This window comes from Malus sylvestris, chromosome 9, assembly GCF_916048215.2.
Source record: "Malus sylvestris chromosome 9, drMalSylv7.2, whole genome shotgun sequence".
NCBI lineage: Eukaryota > Viridiplantae > Streptophyta > Magnoliopsida > Rosales > Rosaceae > Malus > Malus sylvestris.
Window position 1 is genome coordinate 32,558,286 of NC_062268.1, and position 16,926 is coordinate 32,575,211.

The 16,926-nt window shown below is 36.7% G+C and overlaps 2 protein-coding genes and 1 long non-coding RNA gene across 4 annotated transcripts; 2 read left to right on the plus strand and 1 right to left on the minus strand.

Moving 5' to 3' along the window:
- Window positions 1-1,351: 1,351 nt before the first annotated feature.
- Window positions 1,352-2,920, plus strand: LOC126634501 (nudix hydrolase 18, mitochondrial-like). The gene is made up of 5 exons (XM_050305025.1): window positions 1,352-1,578; window positions 1,786-1,900; window positions 1,996-2,079; window positions 2,298-2,426; window positions 2,523-2,920. Exons 1-5 carry the CDS (start codon window positions 1,478-1,480, stop codon window positions 2,670-2,672), a joined length of 579 nt encoding a protein of 192 aa, XP_050160982.1. The 5' UTR covers window positions 1,352-1,477; the 3' UTR covers window positions 2,673-2,920.
- A 163-nt stretch (window positions 2,921-3,083) lies between these two features.
- LOC126634514 (uncharacterized) lies at window positions 3,084-4,332 on the minus strand. Of its 2 annotated transcripts, none has more exons than XR_007627367.1 (2): window positions 4,269-4,332; window positions 3,084-4,027 (listed from the first exon to the last, which is right to left on the minus strand). It is a non-coding gene; the product is annotated as an uncharacterized LOC126634514 (long non-coding RNA). The 2 variants fall into 2 exon arrangements; XR_007627368.1 differs by lacking the exon at window positions 4,269-4,332 and adding an exon at window positions 4,132-4,232.
- An 8,902-nt stretch (window positions 4,333-13,234) lies between these two features.
- Window positions 13,235-15,272, plus strand: LOC126634497 (plasmodesmata-located protein 7-like). The gene is made up of 3 exons (XM_050305023.1): window positions 13,235-14,076; window positions 14,501-14,614; window positions 14,797-15,272. Exons 1-3 carry the CDS (start codon window positions 13,344-13,346, stop codon window positions 14,802-14,804), a joined length of 855 nt encoding a protein of 284 aa, XP_050160980.1. The 5' UTR covers window positions 13,235-13,343; the 3' UTR covers window positions 14,805-15,272.
- Window positions 15,273-16,926: the final 1,654 nt, after the last annotated feature.

A 16,926-nucleotide genomic window follows, 5' to 3' on the forward strand; every position in this document is an offset into this window, starting at 1 on the left:
GAAGTTACAAGAAAGGAAACAGAACCACGCTATTTAAAGAAGATTCTCTGAATAATCTCACCGTTAAATTTTGGAACGCCTTACCTCGAGATTCGTGTGACCAAAAGTTGAAGCCATTCATTAATATAAAGAGCTGCTTCTTGTTTATTGTGCACACAAAACATGACACTCCTCATCATTGTTGTCTTCCCGCCACAGCTTTTGAGGTAGCACATATGAATATGGAATGTACAATTTGCGAGTTACGGAGTCAAATTACCACGTGTCAGGAGAATTTAAATGGAATGAATGCTGATTTACTTCGAAAGGCATGATCTTTCATAACTATCCATCCTCGAATGGAACAGTCTTTTCAGATACATAGTTGGGGCAATTGTGGGACCATGATTTTCTATGCCAGAGTAATACGTATATCCCAGAAATCTAGTCATGGACTTAACAATCTCTATAGTAGAGCTATCAAAACATATCATCCTGCTACCATCATTCTGTTCCGGATAAGTGGGTGAAGTCCATCGACTTCATTAAGATAGGCCATTCTTGTTTCGCAAGACACAAAAACCTGATCCGGCATGGAATTAACCAGGTTTCCTATATTCTTGAAATTCCCACAATATAGGGATTTTAGTGTGTGTCGTAAGTAATTACTCTTAAAAGAATGCAATATCTACTCCTAGATATCTTCTGTGATTCTCTCAGTTTAATATGGATTCTATCTTCTAAAAGGACTCTCTCTCAACTAGTATAAACACACCATTTTAGGATTCATCTCTGGTAACACAATTATTGCATACTCTATTCTCATGCCTACTACTTGAGTCTCATATATTGCTTCAGCACCCTGTTGGTGCCAAGGTCACTTTATGATTTTTTTATTATTTTATATGTAGTCGAGTTTGTGCATCTCCTCCCCCACCGTGATGTGTGAATTTGGTTCCAACGTTGAACTTTTTTATTTACAATATTCTTAAACCGACCGATTTAACCAAACCCATTACCAATGGTTGGATATGGTTGAGTTTCAATGATAGTATTCGTCAAAACCAAATTAAATTAAACAGTTGAATGCTTATTACTTCAATTTTATTTTTAATATCAAACAGACTCGAACCGAAGTCATCCCTAATTAAAATGGCCTAATTATATGGGTTGGTCCAAGTAGGTCAACTGTCCTTTTTTTGGACAACAGACCACATGGAAGTCAGGATCCTCAATCAATATGTCAAATTATTCATTTCCTTTATATATTACTAGTGGTCAGCAATAAATATAAAACAATATATATATATATATATATATATATATATATATATATATATATATATTTTTCTGGTTTCAATAGGATACCTGTTTCTGTTTTTTCCAAAGACTCTGTTCCTTCTTGTTGCTTATAAAAGCTGGGTGGGTTTGGTTTGGTTTCCAACTTGCAAGAATATATCTGGTTTCCAACTTGCAAGAATATATCTGAAGCAAAAACATGGTAGCTTTGATACCTCAAGAAAACACGGTTGCTGCTTTGGTATCTCGCACTGGAAGGCATATGCAGCGTTACAGCAAAGGTCGTCGCCAAGTTGTCGGGTTAGTCTCTCTCTCTCTCTGAACTTGTATATCTACTGCATTACTTGTTATTGAAGAGCCTTCTTCTCCAATTCTCTTTGTTCCGAGTTCAAATCCTCTTCCCTCCATTTAGTATAGCTTAGACAAATAATATCGCTTGTAATCAGTAAAAGAGATTGATGCTTTTGGTTACTGATGGAGCTTTTTCCTTTTGTACTATTTGTGCAGATGTATTCCATATAGATATAAAGCTTCCAAGCAAACTCCCTTAAAGGATGATGCACAAGAACTTGAAGTCCTTGTCATTAGTTCACAGAAGGGCAAGGGGATGCTCTTTCCAAAGGTACCCTGATTTTCTTTTCAATCACATTAATGATGATTTGTTGCAGTAATTAGTTCAGTTTAAATCATACAAACTTTTCAATTAATCCATAACAGGGAGGGTGGGAACAGGACGAATCCAAGGAAGGGGCAGCGTCCCGAGAGACGCTAGAGGAAGCAGGAGTACGAGGACTCATTGGGGTTAGTGATGATCTTCCTTGTTACTTAGTTAAGAACAACGCTTTTTGTACCATATTTACTCACTACCTTGCTAATCACCTCTACTATGATAGAGGCGGATCCTATTAGTGGTCAGTAAATGTCGTCCAAATAGCAATATTCGTTAGCTGATTAGCTAGCTTGTTACAATTAACCTGGGAAATATCATAATTTTGATGTTCTTGTTATCTTTTTTGCAGTGTGAATTGGGTAACTGGAGTTTCAAGAGCAAAAGCCATGATTCTTTCTATGAAGGCTACATGTTCCCTTTACTTGTTCAGGAGCAGTTAGATTTCTGGCCAGAAAAGAACCTCAGGCAAAGAATTTGGGTATGTTTTTATATGTGCATGTTTAATTTTATCAATTAATTTATTCAATTAATAGATATAATTGCTGATTCAATTTGGAAATAATTGTGAAAATAGATGAATGTTGAAGAAGCAAGAGAAGTCTGTCAGCATTGGTGGATGAAAGAAGCTTTGGATAGATTAGTAAATCGACTAACAACTCAGCAACAAAAGCATCAAGGCCCTCTTCTTGAATCTAGGACGGAAAATCTGTTGGCATGTATATAGAAAAAGTGCTTTTGGAGGAGTGCTTATGGAGATAACAATATTGCTTTTTCCTCTTAGACAAAAAGCATTTAGGCAGAGTACTCTCCTATAGGATTCAAACAAGCAAGAAAAAGGCTACAACTGAAAATCATTAGCTTCTTGTTTTTGTTCTGCTGAATTCTAATCCAGATAATTTTGTCGCAATCATGTTGGTTGAAGCTAAAAAATCTGAGCAAGATTGTTTCAAATAATAAAACGTTTCATTTTTTCGCAAATTTGTTCGTTGCTTGGATAATCCATGAACTTTTTGAGCTTGAATTATGTCAAGGGGAATGCAAAAAAAAAAAAAAATAAAAATAATAAAAGAACCCTTTCATCAAATCAAGTCTTGTGAAGAAAAATGACCGTTCATTACCTTAATTTCCAGTACTCTGTCCTGAATTGCCTGTAATTTACTGGGAATTTCACTTCCGTCTTTGTACTAAAGTGAAATCAAAATGGAGCTACAAGGACAAAAGTCACAAAACTGAAGGGCATAACAATATCAATACAAACACCAGTCTGAAAAAATACTAACGAAACAATGGATCATTGTCACATACTTATAACCCTTAGAACATCCACCCGTAACTTAAATACTAAGATATCCGTAGCTCCGAAAACTATAGAGTAATTATCCTAATTCATTCTGCATTAAATAATTATTTGGTGCCACTATTTGGCCCGCCCTTCGCGGGACTGTGTAGAGAGTCTGTAGACATCATCTTCCACGCATATCAGGGATATGCTCCATATAGTGCTAGTAATCTCATTAGAAGTTTGTAACCAAAACTATAGACCTGAACTTTAGACTATGCATACACTCAACAATCATAAGAGGCAATTTGGCATTTAGAAAAATCAACGTTCATAGTATTAAGCTACCTTTTGCAACTTCTTTATAAACTCATGGAGCTGGCTTTCTTTGACTTTCACCCTTTCCTCCTCACCGTCATCAAGGTCGATAACTAATTCAACCAATTCTGCATTTCTTTGAAACCAGTTTTTCTTTGATTTTTCCTGAAAAAAAATGAAAATAAGCTCAAACATTAGTAAAGCAGAGTGCACAAGACCCATCAGCAGAAGCTCTAGCAGTTCTACCACTTCTGTGAGCATCAACCTAGTGGAAAAAAGAAACGATAAAAGTAATTCTCCAGTCAGAAAATGTAAGGGCCGCAACAAACACGGTGCAAAGCATCCAAATGTTTGCTTCTGCTGAATGGGGAAGCTGGAAGTGAACAACAGTTCGAACACCAGGAATATCCAGGCCTGTTGCAGCAGCATCATCGGCCACAAGTACACCATGCATGTTCATTTCTCCAAAAACGATCAATTGCCTGCATTCAGCACGGCGATAAGTAGAGTGGTGTTAAATCTATTTACAAATAAAAAAGAATAATGGAAAGTCAACCAAAGATTGACTATCCAAAAAAGGAATTACCACAGTCCAGTCTACTTCACTTTTCAGAATTATACATATTTCAGATTTCATACTCAAATGTATGAATGAAAGTATATGCATGAACAGAGAGTTAATTTCACACATTTCAATGAAAAAACACATTCAGGGAATCATACTCAATGACAAAGTCGGTAAGGCGAATTGAATTTTCACAAGAAAGAGTTCCACATGCCAGATAATAGATGAACAGTTGGAAGGCACATACTCAACAAAGAGTAAATTGTCGGTTTACCCCCTGAACTTTCACCTCACTTTCGATTTCCCCCCTGAACTTTTCCATTGGAAAATTAAGGACTCAAACTAATTTTTTTAGCCAATTTGCCCCCTACCGTTAGTTTTTCATATATTCCATCCATATTTCCGTTAAGTGAGACCATGTGCACAACATGTGAGGGTAGTTAAGTTATTTCACTCTTAAAAATGATTAAAAAACTGAAAATAATAAAAAAAGCAAAACTTTCCCTCTATTTTTTCCCGCTAATTCCTATCCTCGATTTTATTTTTCCCTCTCATTCCTATGCATGAGAAATGACATATGGTGTTATTGTCTACCATTTTTATTTTCTCTAACAAATTAATAATTTGACAAATGCTAATGATGCTATTGTCTCCAAATCAGTGTATTAATATAAGAAACCCTAGTCTTTTTTATGAACATGTTTCTTATATTAATGCACTGCTTTGGAGACAATAACACCATGAGCATTTGTCAAATTATTAATTTGTTAGAGAAAATAAAAATGGTAGTACATGCTTCAAAAAAAAGATTAACTTAGCTACTTATGAAGACAATAACACCATATGTTATTTCTCATGCATAGGAATGAGAGGGAAAATTAAAATTGAGGATAGGAATTAGCGGGAAAAAATAGAGGGAAAATTATTATTATTATTTATTTTCAGTTTTTAATCATTTTTAAATTGAAATGACTTAACTATCCTCACATGTTATGCACATGGTCTCACTTAACGGAAATATGGATGGAATATATGAAAAACTAACGGTAGGGGGCAAATTGGCTAAAAAAATTAGTTTGAGTCCTTAATTTTCCAATAGAAAAGTTCAGGGGGAAATCGAAAGTGAGGTGAAAGTTCAGGGGGTAAACCGACAGTTTACCCCTCAACAAATGACTCCACCAGCTTATTTGCCAAGATGGATGTATTTGTCAGATCGATGACCGCAACATTGTCTCTCATCCCTGCTCGCTCACTTAGAACTTCTACAGAATTCACCCTGTCAGACATTGATTGGTTTGACTTTAGTGAACTACACTTCATCTTCTTACGAAAATCATGAGAAAGTGTTATCGTAGTAGAGAAAACAAATATCTGTCTTTTCCTCCTCTGGAAGCTGGACATTGCGACACAATTTTGTGCATTTTCACAATGGGATTCAGTTGATCCGTTTCTCGCTGGAAGTATGTCAATTATTGACTGCAACTCTTGAAAACGACCATTTTCTATCATTCGATCAGCCTCATCCAGCACAAAGAAAGATAATGAATAATGTTACTGCAAAAGCAGAAAGTAGGAGTGAACAGAAAAAAGGCATGACGAAGGTGTGCGCATGCATGCAGCTCGTTTATGAACCAAAGCAGGACCAATGACTAGAATTCAATTTCTTTGAAATATAAGGAGACTAAATTTGTTGACAAAGTTTTGAAAGCTAAAAGATATGGAAGTTAATGATTGGTTTATTACTTAAACGTTAATAAATGTGCTTATTCCTATTTATGACAGATAATTAAATTTGTAAATTTAGTCTCACTAGCATTACCCTATGAGAAAAGCATTATGTGACACCACAATTGCGACTGCGGTCACAGTATTACGTTTGGACCCACTGACAAAGCTAGAGCAGGAATAGCCCTGTTTTTATGAATGCAACTACATACATAAATATTAGCGTGTATGACATTACAAGTTACTTTAGCATGATGAAACAGAGTTCCTTGTACAAGCTCTGCTAGAGTCCGTTATTCTGCTCATATTTTCCCAATTGTCTTAGTAAGTAATTGCTTTATATATTAGTGACAAAATTATAAGCACTATCATATTAACGACTGACTCTTGGTAGCAGTAGCATGCCTCATCAACTGCAGAATACAGTCGGTACATATGTCAACAATTCTGGCCAACACGGAACTGGTAAACCAAGTGTTTACTAGTCTAACTTACAGAGATGACTTGCGCACACCACTTTTCGTCTGCTGGACACCACTAGTTCTTTTTGGGTAGTGTTTGTAAAGAATGGGGCAGTCTGAATTTAATGCTTTGAGTTTGTAGCTCCCACTTCACTGTCCACAACAAACACTTGTGGCATCGGCCTCTTTCTTTCTGCCATAATATTTATATCAATTTGTTTGCTTCGTTTGTTACGTAGCTCTCTCTGCAGTCAACTATATATGAAGTAGTGGAGGAGAGTCATGCAAGCTGCATGTGTATGTTACTTTGCTTTTACACTCCTAACAACGAACCACTGTTCAATTCAGGCATGTCGTATTAAATTTATGGTATTTTGTCTTGGTCTCTTCGTGCCATGCACCACTAGGCTCTAGGCACTTCAGAGTTGTGCTATAAAATCCGACCATGCCTTTGTCATTGTCAGTTTGCTCTCTTAGATATATAAAAGATTCACGAGAGTGAATAACAAGGATGATGTATATGGTCACACCGGTAAATTTATTTGGAAATAATTTATAGCCTCTTGACAGTAGGAACTCTTCTCTCTTGAAATAATTAGGGCTAGTTAGATAATCATATCGGTTAGTTTTTATCTCGTCTTCTGACTAGATATTAAGAGAAAGAAGATGAAATAATGGAAATGCACATTGAATGACATACAAAGCGATGAAAACAAAAAATTATAAAAGAAACGTAATTTAAATTATGTCAATTGTTAATTTTTAGTTTTCATATTGTGTATCATATTATGTGCATGTCTTCCACATCCATCCGACACCACCCTTCCTCTATCTTCACTCATCCCTGCTTTTTTTTCTTCTTGTATTTGCGCTTTATTTCTAATAAAAATCAAAACTAATAATAAAAAAACAAAATGATGATCAAAACACATCTAAATACCTACGCACAACATAATCAGGAAACATGCCACTCCCCTGTGAGACCATGAGTTGTTAGTGTTTGTGTGTGTAGTTTTAGTATATGTTTCAATGGAGGTTGTCTCCAAAGATAGAAAGAGTTTCCGAGAGAGAAGAAGCTGCAAAATGTCTCTTCATATTTCATTTACATACCCTGCATAATATAATCTAACCGTTTATGAGGAAGGGAAGGGAGATCCTTCACTCTTCAACATACAATGCAATCTTAGCCATTCATTGGTATCATCCTATGAGATGATGCCACTTGGCTTATTCTATTACTTAGGCTAGATACAAGATTGAAATGCCATGTGGACTATGATCCAAAGGCTCACATTCAAACTGAAACAACACATAGAAATATGATTCTTGCTGCCAAGCTTCAGCTAAAAGGATTATACACCAACACTCCCTTCTAATCCTTTGGCTGATTTAACTCCAAGTAGCTCCCTTAGATACACAAATCGATCTTTAGGTAAGGCCTTAGTAAGTATATCTGCAATATGCTCCTCTGTCCTGCAGTACACTAACTCAATCTCTTTGGCTTGAATTGCTTCTCGGATGAAGTGGAACTTCCTGTTGATGTGTCTTGTCTTTTGGTGAAAGACTGGATTCTTTGCCATAGCAATGGCTGATGTATTATCACACAAGATCTGAGTTCCTTCCACTTGTTCTTCTCCAAAGTCTTCTAGAACAAATCTCAGCCACTTTGCTTGTGATGTAGCCTCTGCTGCACTGACATATTCTGCTTCTGCAGTAGACAGTGCCACAGTGTTTTGTTTGATTGAAGCCCATGAGAACATACCCGATCCTAGTGTGAATGCATACCCTGAAGTACTTCTTATATCATCCTCACTTCCAGCCCAATCACTATCACAGTAGCCGATTAGGGTAGTAGCTTTTCCCCTTTCAAAGACAATACCAAAATCGATTGTTCCCTGGATGTATCTTAGTACCCTCTTAGCTGTTCCCATATGTTTCTTAGTGGGATTATGCATAAATCTTGCCAACATACTTGCTGCAAACATCACATCAGGTCTAGTTGCAGTTAAATAGAGCAGACTTCCAACAATCTGCCTATATTCTCCTTCATCCGCAGGTTCACTTCCATCAACTTTGCTCAACCTCTCATTCATTGCAAGTGGAGTAGCAACTGACTTGCATTCCTTCAGACCAAACTTCTCAATTAGTTTCTGTGCATATTTCTTTTGGTGTATAAAAATGCTGTTCTCAGATTGCAGCACACCCATTCCAAGAAAATGATGTAATAAGCCCAAGTCAGTCATCTCATAGTGTTTCATCATGTCATTTCTGAATTCTTCAAGCATTTGTGGACTACTACCAGTATATACAATGTCATCTACATATAGAGAGACAATAATGATACATGAGTCCTTACTTGTCTTAACGTACAAAGTTGCTTCACTTGAACTCTTCTCAAACCCTGCATTATTGAAGTATGCATTAATCTCATCATACCAGGCTCTTGGTGCTTGTTTCAAGCCATATAGAGCCTTGTTCAACTTGTACACCTTTGTTTCTTCACTTTCCTTCACAAAACCTTGAGGTTGCTCAACATACACTTCTTCTTTCAGTACCCCATTGAGAAATGCAGACTTTACATCTAATTGATACAAGTTCCATTTCTTCTGTGCAGCAAGGGCAATTAAAGTTCTAATTGTATCCAACCTTGCCACAGGGGCAAAGGTTTCATTATAGTCGATTCCGGGCTTTTGTGAATAGCCTTTAGCCACCAGCCGAGCTTTATTCTTTTGCACGGTGCCATCCAGATTAAGTTTGGTCTTATAAACCCATCTAACACCAATAACAGGCTTGTCATATGGTCTCTCAACAAGCTGCCATGTGTTGTTCTTCTCAATCATGTCCAATTCAGTTTTCATTGCACTCCTCCATGAATCATCTTTGGCTGCATCCTCATAGCTTTCTGGTTCAATAACACACATGTTGCATTGAGCCATGATTTCATTGATACTTCTCCATTTCTTCGGTGTATCATCATAAGTTGGAGATCTCTCAAGCACATTCTCACTTTGAGAAACATTGTATTCTTCAAACTGAGAATTGTCATCAACTTCACATATTTCATTAGCATTCTTATGTTCAGTGATAACTGGAAATGTCACTCCAGTATCTATATTGCAGTTCCAATCCCAAGATTTACTCTCATCAAATGTGACATCCCTTGAGAGAACAATCTTCCTTGAAATAGGATCAAACAACTTGTAACCCTTATCACTTGAACCATATCCTACAAAGATACACTTGTGACTGTTTTCTTCCAACTTATGTCGGAGATTGGAAGGGATATGCACATAGCACAGTGAGCCAAATATCTTCAAATGAGCTATTCCAGGTTTTCTGCCACTGTAAGCTTCAAATGGGGTTGACTTCTTCAAAGCTTTAGTAGGACACCTATTGATCAAATAGACTGCAGTATTCACTGCTTCTGCCCAAAATGCATATGGAAGGTTTTTTTCATGTAGCATTGACTTTGCCATCTCCACCATAGTCCTATTCTTTCTTTCGGACACTCCATTCTGTTGAGGAGTGTAGGCCATAGTCAATTGTCTCTGAATTCCTTGTCCATTACAGTATTTGTCAAACTCTGCAGAAAGGAATTCTCCCCCTCGATCACTTCTGAGACATTTAATCTTATATCCGCATTGTAACTCAGTCATTGCCTTGAACTTTCTGAAACATTCAAACACATCAGACTTGTTTCTCAAAAAATACACCCATGACATCCTTGTGCAGTCATCTGTAAACAACAAAAAATATTTGTTTCCAGAATGAGACTCTACTTGCATTGGACCACAGAGATCAGTATGAATCAACTCTAGTGGATCTTTAGCTCTCCAAGTTGATTGAGAAGGGAATGAATCTCTGTGTTGTTTACCCAACATGCAACCTTCACACACACTTTGGGACATTTCTAATTTAGGTAATCCATGCACCAACTCCTGTTCTTCAAGTACCTTGAGACTTCTCTCATTCAAATGACCCAACCTCTTATGCCATATTTGAGAACAATGAGTGATACCTGCCCTTAGTGCATACTGTGTTGCAGGCAACATTGTCAAAGGAAAACATGGATTGCTGGTCATATGTACCCTTACTACTAAATTATCCAGTGACCATCCATCAAAAATATTCACTACATCACCTCCAAACAACAAATAATAACCATTTTCCATCATTTTCCCTACACTTAGAAGATTTTCCTCAAGTCCGGGAACAAGCATTACTTCTTGTATATGTTTTCTTCCCAATTTAGTTTCAATCACCAAAGTTCCCTTTCCTGCCACTTCACAGATTTCTCCAGTTCCCATTTTCACTTTGGATGTCAAACCTCTTTGAACATTGGCCAATAATCTCTCATCTCCTGTCATGTGGTTACTACAACCACTATCAATGTACCATGAGTTATTGACTTTCACATCAGTCACTGCATTGCAGGCATAAAACAGTGATCCTGTTTCTCCCATTTGCTTCACATAATTAACTTTCTGCACGCCCCTATTCTCATGACAATCTCTCATAGAATGACCTGGCTTACCACAACCTGTGCACTTTGGTTTACCTTCATACCAGCACTTCCCATAGTGCAACCTGTCACACCACTTACAATCACCCTGAGCATTGTTTTGCTTCTGGACATAATTAGGCCTATGATCCCAATTCCTTTGAATATTGTTCTGTCTCTGAGGATAATTTGGTTTGTGATCCCAATTCCTTTGAATATTGCTCTGTCTCTGAGGATAATTTGGTTTGTGATCCCAATTCTTTCCCCTTGATTTCCAACTCTCTTGAGACCTTTGATTCCCAGAAAATCCACCACTTTTGACACCCTTAGATGCTATATTTAAACTTGCAAATGCCATCTCAGTCGAAGACTCAGTATGTAGATCAAGCCTCTGTTCAAATCCTTTCAGAGAAGCTACAACCTCTTGGACCTCAATAATTTCAAGATCTCTAGAATGCTCAATTACAGAACAAATTGCATCATATGTTTTTGGTAGACTAATAAGTAATTTCTGCACAATTCTCTCCCTAGATAGTTCTTCTCCATAACTTTTCATTTGGTTAATGATATCAAACAATCTAGAGAGATACACAGATAATGATTCACTGTCCTTCATACGAGTATATTCAAAATCTCTACGTAAACCTTGCAATTTTACATTCCTTACTTGTTTATCTCCTCGGAATTCACCCTTTAGAGCATCCCAAGCTCCTTTGGATGTCTCTTCATTCACAATTCTGGGAAAGATCTGATCCGATACTGCACCTTGTATCATTCTAAGCGCACGAGCATCCTTCATCAGGATCTCATTGAACGACACTCCATCCGGCGTCTCCTTCTTCGTCTCATCGACCACAGCTTTCTCAGACTTCGGATCTGGTGATTCAAACCCATTTTCTACCAGCTCCCACAAACCATACGATTTCAGTATAGTTGTCATACGAATCCTCCAAAATTCATAGTTCTCTCCATTGAAGACGGGAGCTCTAAGCTCGACGTTTCCGGACCCAGCCATATGAGACTTGGATACACGAAAGCACACTTTCCAGATTCGATTGAAGCTCAAAGATGTAGCTCAATCGCACAGATTTCACGCCCAGATTAGACGATGAAACCTGGCTCTGAGGCCATGTTAGTGTTTGTGTGTGTAGTTTTAGTATATGTTTCAATGGAGGTTGTCTCCAAAGATAGAAAGAGTTTCCGAGAGAGAAGAAGCTGCAAAATGTCTCTTCATATTTCATTTACATACTCTGCATAATATAATCTAACCGTTTATGAGGAAGGGAAGGGAGATCCTTCACTCTTCAACATACAATGCAATCTTAGCCATTCATTGGTATCATCCTATGAGATGATGCCACTTGGCTTATTCTATTACTTAGGCTAGATACAAGATTGAAATGCCATGTGGACTATGATCCAAAGGCTCACATTCAAACTGAAACAACACATAGAAATATGATTCTTGCTGCCAAGCTTCAGCTAAAAGGATTATACACCAACAAGCCTACCCCTACTGAGGAGTTCTTTTTTTTTTTTTTTTTTTTACTTGCTATGATACAAAACGTTCCTGTTAGCTATTTGTGCCAATTTTTTGCTAATAATCCACAGGAACAAATGTTTCTTTTCCTTGAAGTAACTAAGCTGTCCTCTACCTGTAAAGTAAGACGAGAGTGCAACTAATACTTTGGTGCGATGGCCACCGTTCTATCAATAATTCATAGTAAAGCGCCTAACTATGAATCTATGACGTCCCTCTGGAAAATTCAAGAAAAGAAAAAGCGATCAATCCATTTTGTGTCTTAAGGTCGTATTCCATAAACTGAATATACCGAAAGTCACAAGGTGATGAGAACAAATATTTATTCATATTTGAATTAAGAAAACTTTTAAGGATTTATAAGGAGTTGGGTCACTCTTTCTGTTGCTAATGGTTTGGTGATTAGAACATCAATATTGTGCACCATAAAACCTTTCTCAAAAGTTGACATCAACTTTACTATAGTGAGGTGAGGGACGATTCTTATGTCAGTAGCATAGTCAGTAATTTATTAGTATGAAACTTTGATACTGCTAATTAAAATAATTAGTACAAATGAACAAAACAAGATTAAACACCGCAAAAACGTGCAATTATGTACAAATTACATATGTAAACTAAAGATTTTAATTTCTCTGGTATTCTTTTATGCACATAATACTTAAGTTAAAAAACAGCTACAACATTGTATGCTCAGTTACTTAACGTGCATGGTTACATAAAAAAGACACAATCCATCATTATAATTGTCGCTAGACTAAATATGGATAACATATATATGTTTGATGTCTTGTATTACAATAATTTTGAAAAAGATAAAGCTGTATTTTTTTGTATTAGAAAAGGTACAACTTTTGTAGTAGCCTTTTGTTTTTTGTTCTTTTTGAGAGAAACTCCTAGAAAATAAGGAGATAGGAGCAATTTATTAGTCCCTTATTAAGTGATTTACGATCCAACGTTAGTGTTAGCTTGACACTGGTAAAGAAGTGCCAACTCTCTCTCTCTAATGGCAAATACAACTATTCTCTCCCTCTTCACATTCATCGTTTCTCTGTCATGTCTCTACATTCCTTCATGTTCTTCCTCCACAGACGACTTCGTCTTCGTCGGCTGCACGCAGGAAAAGTACGTACCCAACTCGCCCTACGAGTCCAATCTCAACTCACTCCTCACCTCCCTGGTCAACTCAGCCACCTATTCCTCCTACAACAACTACACCATCATGGGCTCAAGCACACAAGACGTAGTTTACGGGCTCTACCAATGCCGCGGCGACCTCGCCATGCCCGACTGTGCCACCTGCGTCGCGCGTGCAGTGAGCGAAGTTGGACACTTCTGCCCCTACACTTCCGGTGGCGCTCTTCAGCTACAAGGATGCTACATCAAGTATGACAACACTACCTTTTTGGGAGTGGAGGATAAGACTGTGGTGCTGAAGAAATGTGGGCCGTCGATTGGGTATGATGCTGATGGAATGAGCCGTAGAGATTCTGTGTTGGCTGCCTTGGTGGGGTCTAGCGGACCATACCGGGTGGGTGGTTCAGGGAAGGTACAAGGTTTGGCTCAATGCGTCGGCGATTTAAGCTTGGCGGAGTGTCAGGATTGCATATCGGAGGCAATCGGACAGGTGAAAAGTGAATGTGGTGGCGCAGTTTATGGTGATATGTTCTTGACCAAGTGCTACGCTAGGTACTCATCAACTGGTGGATCTGATGTTTACACCAAGGTCCATCATCATGGTAATTTAGACTTGAAATTTTACCATCACGTTATTTTGCGAATGAATTTGATAAATTTAGCATTTTTTTTTTCTTTTAGTAGCATAGGGAATAAGAATTTGAATGCATATTTTTTTTTTTGAGTTTTGTTCATGAATTTTGTCCGTTTACTAAAATACGGGGATTGAGAATTAATTCGTTCTCAACTTTTTCACTTGTTTACTAACACATGTGGAATCGGAAGAGTGTAAGTTTCTTCTTGAAATTCATAATCAAATATATGAAATTCAGGGATCAGATCAACTTGCATCCGATTCAGTTTCTTTAATTTTTATTCCTAAGTTGTCTGATCCTTCTCCGTAAACATGTTTTCGACTAAGTTTCTATAGAATTCATTATTTTGTGGATTTACTCTTTCTTTTCTAAATTCAACAATGAATGGCAGATAAATCCACCAATGATGGTGAGAAGACATTTGCTGTGATAATTGGATTATTGGCTGGAGTTGCTCTACTCATTGTTTTTCTTACTTTCATGAGAAGGATTTTTGGGAACAATGGTACGTAGTATCTTCACTTGATTGTCTTTCTTTTACCATAATTTCCATTCTTCTAAAAAAAAAAAAAATTCATGGTTCATTTTTTATTATTGATTCTTCATTAGCTTTAGAACCAGAAAGTAGAGATACCGTATATGCAGGGATATCTCAACAAAATTTTCTGGCTTTTACTTTCTGTGCAGGTAAATAAATAATGAGCATGCAAAGTTATTGGCTTCGCAATTGATCTTGCTCTTGGTTATCTTTTCTCTTCATTATGTCTACTGTCGTTCCTCCCTCTCTTTACGCTTTAATTTCTTTGATTTAATTACTTTTCTCTCCAAAAGTAGAGAGTTCATATAAAATATGATGGAAATATGTACGACGGGGGCTTACCTAAAATAAAAGTTAAATGGAAAGAGAGAAAAAAAAGGCTAATGATTCCAATCTCCTCTCCACTTAACAAAGGTGTGTTGTCTAATATGACAATAAAGAAAGAGGCATATTCTTTTGTAAAAGGGCAGATGATCTTTTCTTTTTGTGACTTCTTATTCTTCTGTATGTAATTGTATTGTGCTTTCTAAAATGTCCCCTTATAATTCATTTTGTATAGTTTCTTAGTGATGAAGTATTGCTATAATTTAAACAACTTTGCTATCAAGTCAAAGTTAACAAGAAATCTAGTTGTTCAAATTCTTTTCAATGATGGCATATACCTTTTGGTGTCAGCGTGTCGCTAGAGCTAGACTAGTTGTTTCTTAGTGTTTCTCAGTGTTTCTCTTCTCTTTTTCTTCCATGTTACCGAAAAAGTTAACAAGAAAAAGGAAGAAAAATTTCACCCCTTACTCCTTCATCAAAGTACAGTACTTAAAGGTAAGTACTAAATACATGCAATCACATTCAAATCATTAAGTAAACCCACATATATGTGTGCTGATGAGAATTCTAACTCAGGACCTATAAACTTGCCTTGTGCTTATTAGAATAAAAATGTTTTTTAATAAGACATTAACAATGCATCAATGCTTTTGAAAGCTACTCATCGTCCTTTTTAACAAGTCAAAGAGTGTGAATAGGATTTCACGTTATGCTTGAATTGAAACAATATACGCAGAAAGAACAATGTTGGATGTAATAAATGTTGCATCCAATATGCATTTGAACCTAACCAATGTCCAAATTATGAAAGTTGTGCAGAAACCCCGGCTAAGATCAACAATTAAGGGAGAGTTGTGTACACCAAGGTCCAGATTTTGAAAGCCTTTAACTTAGAAGCCCCATCAAGAAAATTTTAATGCATTAACAACGGTTGAAATTGTTCAGGAAGCAAATCCAAAATTTGAACCTAACCTCGTCCACGTAGTTTCACACCGACGTGTTCCTACAGGACAAAATCCGCTTCACAGTTAACTTGATGGTATTACCAGTCTGCTTTCACTTGATGGTAGATCAGATATCCACCATACAAAATAAAAGACTCTAGTTTTGATTTGCTGTAAGATTTGTTTTCGCAAAAGGCAGCAAGGAGAAATAAAATTGCCCTCTTGATAGGAGAACGGTAGTTGTATTGTTAGTTTTCCCTTTTGCATTCTTCAAGACCAAAATGCATTATATCAATCTGGTAAAGGTGGTATCTTATTGCTATCTACCTATTCTCGCATTTTCTGCATTTCAGATCTATAAAAAAGTTCATGTTTTTTTTTTTAATTTTCAGTTGTCTTTTGCTTAATTTCATTTGATTTTTTTTTTTTTTTTTTTTTTTTTTTGTAATGTTTAAGATGTCCATCAACTGTGAAAAATGCGATTACGAAGCAAAGACCAATAAAGACTTAACCAAACATATCCGACTGAAACACGTACAAGTAGCCACTAGCCACCTATAGGTGCTATCCTGATAAGACTTTTGATCTCAAATGTTCATGGAAGGACGCCCACAAAACACAATATGAAGGCCAATTTTTTTCTTATGAGATGTTATAACTTATCCTACATAAAACAAGAGAAGCAAAGCATAAATTGTGCTACTACTTATCTTGTTTTGTATAGTACAAGTTATAACAACTCGTAATAAAAAAAAAAGATTGCCATCATATTCTTTTATGTGAGCAACACATCTGTGCGATAACCCTTGAGATCAAAAGTTTTCCTATAGAGGTAACACCTTTAATTGTCACCCTTCTTTTATGTTTGGAAAAGTCTTCTTGATTCATGGCTTGGTAATCGCATTTGCCGCAATTGAGAGAGATGCAAACATTGAGAAGGAAAAAAAAAGAAGAAACACGGCAAAAACTTGGGAAGTATGGATATTCTCAATCTCACAGTAAATACTAAAA

What these genes read in the sequence shown, in the direction of transcription:
- LOC126634501 (XM_050305025.1), top strand. Translation starts at nt 1,478, where the DNA reads ATGGTAGCTTTGATACCTCAAGAAAACACGGTTGCTGCTTTGGTATCT. An exon ending in AGGGGATGCTCTTTCCAAAG is followed by an intron (nt 1,901 to 1,995) that starts GTACCCTGATTT and finishes AATCCATAACAG; the next exon opens with GGAGGGTGGGAACAGGACGA. An exon ending in ACCTCAGGCAAAGAATTTGG is followed by an intron (nt 2,427 to 2,522) that starts GTATGTTTTTAT and finishes TTGTGAAAATAG; the next exon opens with ATGAATGTTGAAGAAGCAAG.
- LOC126634497 (XM_050305023.1), top strand. Translation starts at nt 13,344, where the DNA reads ATGGCAAATACAACTATTCTCTCCCTCTTCACATTCATCGTTTCTCTG. An exon ending in CACCAAGGTCCATCATCATG is followed by an intron (nt 14,077 to 14,500) that starts GTAATTTAGACT and finishes AATGAATGGCAG; the next exon opens with ATAAATCCACCAATGATGGT.